This window comes from Limulus polyphemus, unplaced genomic scaffold (genome assembly GCF_000517525.1).
Source record: "Limulus polyphemus unplaced genomic scaffold, Limulus_polyphemus-2.1.2 Scaffold3860, whole genome shotgun sequence".
NCBI lineage: Eukaryota > Metazoa > Arthropoda > Merostomata > Xiphosura > Limulidae > Limulus > Limulus polyphemus.
In genome coordinates this window covers 78,901-86,484 of record NW_013669470.1, presented here as the reverse complement: position 1 = coordinate 86,484, position 7,584 = coordinate 78,901, and the positions used below count along the sequence as shown (strand labels likewise).

The following is a 7,584-nucleotide window of genomic DNA, read 5'->3' as shown; positions in this document are numbered from 1 at the left end:
AACACAGTCCTAGGCAATCCACCAGCTATAATATTTCATCTTGACAGGAAAGACTATTAATACGATCCAAATCCTAACGAAGTGACAAGGATTTAGATGAAGTTCCTTAACGGAGCAGCAGTATTGGCGTGTATCTTTGTGAGCTTCGTGCCTTTACCCACCATTCCATATGTTGATATCATCCTATTAGCCTCCTCTTAGCCTCAGAAGGCACTGTACACGAAGTATACACTAGATCACTGATGTTCTGCTACAATTTGATTATTTTTTTTTCAAAAGAAGTGTTCAAAACGCATTTTGAAATTAACCTCTGTCTAATCACACTTCCTTTGAACCAGTTAGCACAGCAAGAATAGATGAAATTAAAGCGAAAGATAATACCAAATCATTTAGATGCATGACATTAGCAAAGGATGTGTATACGGGGCAGTATGGACATTGGTACGATCCACAAACGTCACAGATGTTCAATAAGTATAAGTTGGATGCATCAAAGATTGTCTGATTGTATCGTTCTGAAACAAATTAAATTACAATTAAACATAGTAAAAATAAAATAGCTAGATCCCGAGATTTTTACAATTTACTTTTCGACCTATTTTATAATAGATTTAGAATTATTTTACTATATTTACTGATTTTCAATTAATTTTATTAGTGTATATTTTTGTACTCTCCTTATATATCTATCAATTATACAACTAACAAATTCAAAAAGTGTATTTATTTGTTATAGATAATATAAGTGTATACATTTTAGGACATTTCATACTTTAACTGACTAATTATTTAATAGCTTAATAAAACTTTCTTCAAGAAAAAATAAACCATAAAAATACCAAGCGATTATTTCAGGAGAAATACTTGTAATTTAATTGCCAATATACTTTATTAAAGAAAACATACAAAACTCATTTTAAGCATATTAATTTTCCTGCTTAGTTAAGTCAATTACAAGAGGAGCCAGATTAAAGTTAAGGTATTTCCCGTTTACGTAATATGTTTAATAAAAATAATGACATGTTTGTACACAGAGTTACAGGCTTTGCTAAATAATTATTAAATATTATAGTATATTCTGAAATAAAAGAACATTAGAACATTTCTAGCATATAGCAACCAGAAGTCTTTGATAGTTGATCTTGGAATGATCTAAAAAAATAAGATTTAAATGGAGGCAGTACAACTCACACAGTATATGTTTAAGTGCAGTTATTCCTATGGAATTACAATAATGTTTGAATATTCCTGTGATTTCCATATGTCTTATTAAATGTGGTTTTACTAAAGATATTTCGTTTACTATATTTTCCCTCTCTTTCAAATAAATTCGATCTTACCAGTATCTTAAAATATCCAATTACTGATTGTAAAAAAAGTCATTATATATATATATATATATATGTACAGTACATAATATACATATATATAATAAAACTAAAACAAAACATTAAAATTATTTGTATTATTTGTAATGGTTATTACTATTAACCAGAATAGACTATATAATAAACACTAAAATAACATTTTATATAAATAAACTTTCGTATGTTACTAAATTATATTTTGTTATACATACAGACGAGGGATGTTTAGAGAGAAAATCAGCTTAAAATCAACAAATGTAGACTAGACATCACTTTTCAACATAGTCCCCCTATGCACGATGAATTTCTTCCATTGCTACGTGAGATTCATAACAGTTCAGTAAAATGCAGGTCTGGTACTAATGAACATATTTGCAAACAGCTGCTTTAATGACTTTAGCTATACGAAAGCGTTGCTTACTCTAAGTTTCTTAACGAGGGCCGTGAAAATGAAAGTCACAGGCTACAAAATGTGTGGAATGGAGAATATTGTTCACCAGAACCTCTGAGTTGTAGTTGTTGAATAACAAATAATCTGAGGATTGGCGTTATCATCTGAAAAATAACTTATTTTTCTAGCAGACAGAGATTGACATATTAACGAGATCCGTCACAATATATACATACTCACATTCTGTGTATGGGGAAAAAAATACAACTTCTTTCTCAATACCTCTCATAGGTAATCCTGTTATGTAACAATGAAATATTACCCATGTAATATATACTCTCACGAAACTGCAGTGTGAACCACATGGGTGTAACAGAAAGGATGATTACCTGGTGCGTAATAATCATATATCTTAACCTCCAAGTGTCTCGACATGTTCGCTACTGGATACCACCGTTGTACGGTAAATGAAACACATGTTTCATAGGCATGCAACTATGGAAGAAAGAAGAGAAAACGCTTAACGTATTCTTTATTCCAATACACGCAGAGACAATCCATAAGCATAGAAGACAGCTCGAATCCATTTTAGAAACTAAAATTAAATATTTGAAAAACAAAAGCTGTGAAACGTTTAAAGCGTTGAACATTCATTGGTATAGTTTATACATTATTGAAACTGGTAACGTTTCACTTAAATAATATATTCATTAGAATTATATATCATGTAGTAATTTCCAGTTTAATAATAAAATGTTTAACCATTTAACAAAAATTATTATATTATCGAGTATGAAGATGCAAGGGTAATTATTGTTAAACCGTTAATTAATTTTTTTAGGTACTTAACGTATATATAATTCAATAGAATTATATAGTAATTTCCAGTTTAATAATAAAATGTTTACCCATTTAACAAAAATTATTGTATTATCGAGTATAAAGATGCAAGGGTAATTATTGTTAAACCGTTAATTAATTTTTTTAGGTACTTAACATATATAGTTCGTTTTCTAATCAGTCAGATTTTGTTTTATAAGTGCTAGAATGTTATTTTTCATCTTGAATATGATTTGTTTTAAATAAATCTCTCTGGCTTTTTAGTTATAATAATTATAAAGGTTTTTTTTCCTCATGGATATCGTATCGTCAGTTGATACGATCTCATTTACTTTATATAAATTAAACTGCAACTTACGTAATCAAAGTAGAAAGTAACTTTTCTATCTCTATATCTTGCTTGTCGCAAGTTCTTAACTTGACCAGTCTGAACATAATAATTTAGTTCTCGCTGCTGTATCTTGTATCCAGTCGGAATGTCTATTTCTAACACCGCTAGACCACTGGCAAGGCTCTCATCTTGGTTAGTCCAGCTGAGAGATAAGACAAACCATAACAATCTGTATTTTAGCTTAGTGACAAAAGAGGAGAACGAGATAGACAGAACGCTTACAAAATTGATAGTTAAAGTATTCTTCTAAAATATTAAAAATAATCAAACAAAAGAAAAACATCACTGTCTATAGGTATGAATAAGAGGCAATGGTTACATGATAATAAATGTGTCGAATGTTAACAAATATTAAACTTTTTTATAAATATTATAAAACTAAACTGATATGTTAACACATCTCTGTCTTACATAATGAAATGACTCTTGCTTAAGATTATGGTTTGATTTCCCTATAAACTGTTCTTCTTCTCACAGAAATCTACTTCTAAATTATTCGTTTCTGTTTTGTTAATTTGTTCTGTATCTTGTAAATAAATATAATAAAAGTCAATGAAACTACAGACTCACCTCTGGCAGGACTGGAATGTTATATGCGAGTTGTTTCGGCCAAAAAAATGACCACGTACCCACAGAGAAAAGGCTTTCACTGGTGGTGGGGTCAGCAGCTGAGGCTTATCTACACTGTACTCACCAGATAACTGAACAGTAGCTAGCCCAGTTCCTTGAGCTTTCACTATCACAGCTCCCCACGCTTGTGGTATCTTAAATGTGCATTAGAAATAACATTTGTTATTTGTAGGAATTCAATAGAAATTTATTGCTTAATTTTTTCATCACAATTTAAAATATGTAATTATTTATAATAAATTATTGTTAGTTTAGGTGTGTGTATTGTTTACTAAATTGGTCATCACCAAATTAATCTTAAATATTTTATTGTTTCAACTTAACTGGAATACATACATATATAAGTATGATATATATCCGGTTTGTTACAGCTCATCTGGTATCATCAGCTAAGTCTAGAGTATCTTTAAACATTATGGAATTTGTGTATTTCAATTACTTAGCATCTACCGGATCATTTTAGGAGTGCTAAGCTATATAAAGTTTTGTCAGTTTTGTTTACAATTTCGGCATATTTATATTATTTTCTTATCCTAATGAACAGAGGCGTCTCTGGGTATTTAAAAGATACAGGGGTCGGGCCCACAGGCGCGGGAATTTTCTGAGTTTCAGCATGATATCGATCATGTTTTTTCTATTCTGATTTTTCAGTCGATCAACTTGGGGTTCCGGGCACGAGCCCCATCTGCCAGCGCTTAGCGACGCCTCTGCTAATGAACTAAAATTGTTATTTTTCATATCTACTTTGTTAGTAATGTATATAGTGTACCATACTCTAATCTAATATACACGTAAATTCTGATAAAGCAAGTTAAAAATGATTCAGAAGTGTAAATTTTATATTGAAAAGGGAAATTAAATTGAAGCCATTTGATAAAATGTTTCAGCTAGTAGCTACACAATGCGTTATTTGTGCTCCGTCTACCGCTAAGAATCGAGCCCCGGATTTTAACGTTGTAAGTCCGTAAACTTACCGCTGACCCACTGGGTGCCTTCTTTTAATAAAGCAAGTTACATAAAGTTTTATTATTAATTATTGAAGTCCTTTATTGATCTTTATTGTTTATTAGTATTTTAGTAATCGCAAGTTTTTGCTAGTTTTTTATGGTCTTTAAGTACAAACCGTGAAAATGTAATCTAATTAAAGTGGTAAAAATTTTTAAGTAAATAAGTAATACAGTAAATACTGCACTTATACATCTAGGTAACTCAAGTTACTGTAGAAAGTAACATTAACATAATTATCACCAATGTTTATCTCACATATATGGCTCCTGAGACCTTTTCCTGAGTTATATTTTCATGAATTGTTATGAATAATATTTATTCCTCACTATCTATCTGTTTTTTTTCTCTCTCTCTCTTTTGAGTCAACTCTGCAAACATAATGAGAACTTGAAGTAAAGCGGAACAATTGAAATGCATTAAATAATCAAAACTGGTTCCACTAAGGAACGTTACGCTTAAATACAAAAATCACTACTATCCCTACCAATAACCCAATACGGTTGTGAGGGTTGTATCAGAAAAATGAACAAACATGATATTATGATAGTACAAATATTACCAATGCCATCTATTTGAAAATCAAGGACCACGTGCTAACAAGTAATGAACATAAACTGTTTAGAATGTTCTTACCAGAAAAACAGTTATCAAGAAACAAATGTTAACACGTGTTCTCAAGTATGACCTTCAACTCTCCCCAATGTAAGAAAATATTTAATCACGATTCTGTTTGTCATAGTACAAAGTACCTGTTTAAGTATAATACTTTCTATTGTTTCCTCTGTTGATCCCAAGTTAAGCTGACAAAGCATTGTGTATATAATCTATAATCTCCCACAGTGTTTATATCACACGATTATTGGATAGGATTAATTTAAAGTTTGTTTGATATTTCTTACTAAAGCTATTCCATTATTAACTGGTTTTTATGACTATTGGTTAATAAAATTTGTAATTAAACTTATAGTTTCAGCAGAACTGATTACGATTCTTCTCTTATTTTGTTCCGTTTTAAATAGAATTAGATGCGATTTATCTCAAAAGAACCATGTAGCAGAAGGTATTAATTATTTTTACCTATCAATGCTGCTGTTCTCTTTTTGTCAAAATCAATATTATTATCTTAATTTCAACTTATGAAACTTGAAAACTTTGAAGCTCTCTATCATTACTTTTAACATTTGCAAATACAAAAACTGTAACGTTTTTATCAATTATATTTATCAAAATACCATCTTCCACTTTCAATTATATTTGTAGTGATTTTTTCTCTATTCCATATTTTCAGTTTCCTGCAAAAAGGTGAAGAACACAATATTATACTTGTTTTGTTCATGTGACTTAAAATAGCAAGTTTAAATACGATCACCTAAAACTCCCTTCTACTAATACTTCTTATGTCTTAAAATATACATTTTCGGTTTTTTTATTATATTTTCCATAATTTAGACACTGTTTGATTTTGAACTATATATATATATAGAACTACAAACGTAAGTGTAAATCTTACGTTTCTTATATGGTGATAGAAGATTTTTTCACATTAAGAAAACAATTATTGCTAAACCATTATTGGTTATTTAGATTACGAGAGTACATGTATTTTAAAAGTTAAAAATCATACCTTCGTTATTTGACTAATCTAAAAAATTTATCTTAGGTCGACATATATTGGTGATGGTGCTAACTTAAGAATATTTTAATAAAACCTGCCTCTATAGTTTGAAGTTGTGAAAGATTATCATCTCCAACGTGGAGCTGCCACACAGAGCCAGGGGTGGACAAGGACTCAACAGTGAGAGTGATATCAGTGGGGTCCTTCTGTCCTGAGTGTACAGTGTACTCGGTTAACGACTGGAAGGCGATTAAAGTATCCTGAACAGAAAATTTAGAATAAGCCATACAGTTCCAATAACACTCCTCAAAACTATGTAGTTTTATTCATCAAGCGGAGAAAAATACTTCTGTCTGCGTTGTTTTAATCCTAGAATTACAAATGGGATCCATATGTTCCCCATTTATATGCGCCCGATCAGGTTTTTCGACCCATTTTTTTTCTAAATTATCTATGAACCAGGTTGTTTATGAGCCCATGACTATTGGTTAAAAAATCCCAATTAACGTATGAGCCACATACACACACGTGTAAACAAACATATCGTCTATATTACGTTTGTTTGTTTGTTTTAGTGCAAAGCCACATTGCTGTGTCCACCGCGAGGAATCGAACTCTAAACTTTAGCGTTGTAAGTCCGTAAACTTACCGCGGTACCACCGGGGGACATATTGCCAATAACCCCATAAAATTACTGCTGGGATTTTCTACGTATTGTACATAGAAAATTAGTGAATCAACTTAATGCAGTATGTGCATTCCAGTGACGGTAAACGGTGTGCAAATAAATCAGTAATTTAAGATTAATTATGTAACTTTTACGTTAGGGAAGGTTCTAAGTTAATTGTTCGTTTGTTTTAGCACAAAGCTACACAATAGGCTAGCAACGCTCTGTCCATCACGAGAAATCGAATCCAAAATTTTAGTGTTGCACATCCGTAAATTTACCGCTGACCCACTCGGAGACGCTTCTTTCTAAGTTAAAACGAAAGTCTTCAACCACAGTTTGTTTTTCAGACTACTCGTATTAAAAAATATATACAATAAGTAAGCAAGGTATACTGAGCTTCTGACAAGAGAGTTTCATGCGTTTAATCTTTAAAAAATAAATCATTTTAGTTAACTCTTATTCATTTATCCTGTAGAGTTTTGTTCCTGACCTAAATAAGTAAACATTACTAGAATTCATTATGCAGCTAGAATGCTTGATATAAAAATAGCCAGCACACACGAAAAAGAAATTACACATTAAAACACGTTCATTAAATATACACCTGGAAAAAGTTAAGCACCCCCGTGTTTTTTTCAAGTGATTCAGATTCGACGTTCTTGTGACTGATTA

General features: G+C 31.0%; 1 protein-coding gene across 3 annotated transcripts in view; it reads right to left on the bottom strand.

Annotated features, from left to right (window-relative positions):
* Positions 1 to 264: 264 nt before the first annotated feature.
* LOC106470176 (CD109 antigen-like) overlaps positions 265 to 7,584 on the bottom strand; it is an 82,000-nt gene continuing 74,680 nt past the window's right edge. For 2 of the 3 annotated variants that reach the window (XM_022398779.1, XM_022398780.1), the window contains exons 32-36: positions 6,341 to 6,502; positions 3,560 to 3,753; positions 2,957 to 3,131; positions 2,148 to 2,253; positions 265 to 515 (exon numbers count right to left, since the gene is read on the bottom strand). In XM_022398779.1, coding sequence (XP_022254487.1) covers positions 319 to 515; positions 2,148 to 2,253; positions 2,957 to 3,131; positions 3,560 to 3,753; positions 6,341 to 6,502 — 834 coding nt within the window. In that variant the 3' untranslated portion in view covers positions 265 to 318. The remainder of the gene's footprint in view (positions 516 to 2,147; positions 2,254 to 2,956; positions 3,132 to 3,559; positions 3,754 to 6,340; positions 6,503 to 7,584) is intronic. The other variant, XM_022398781.1, reaches the window with a different exon arrangement.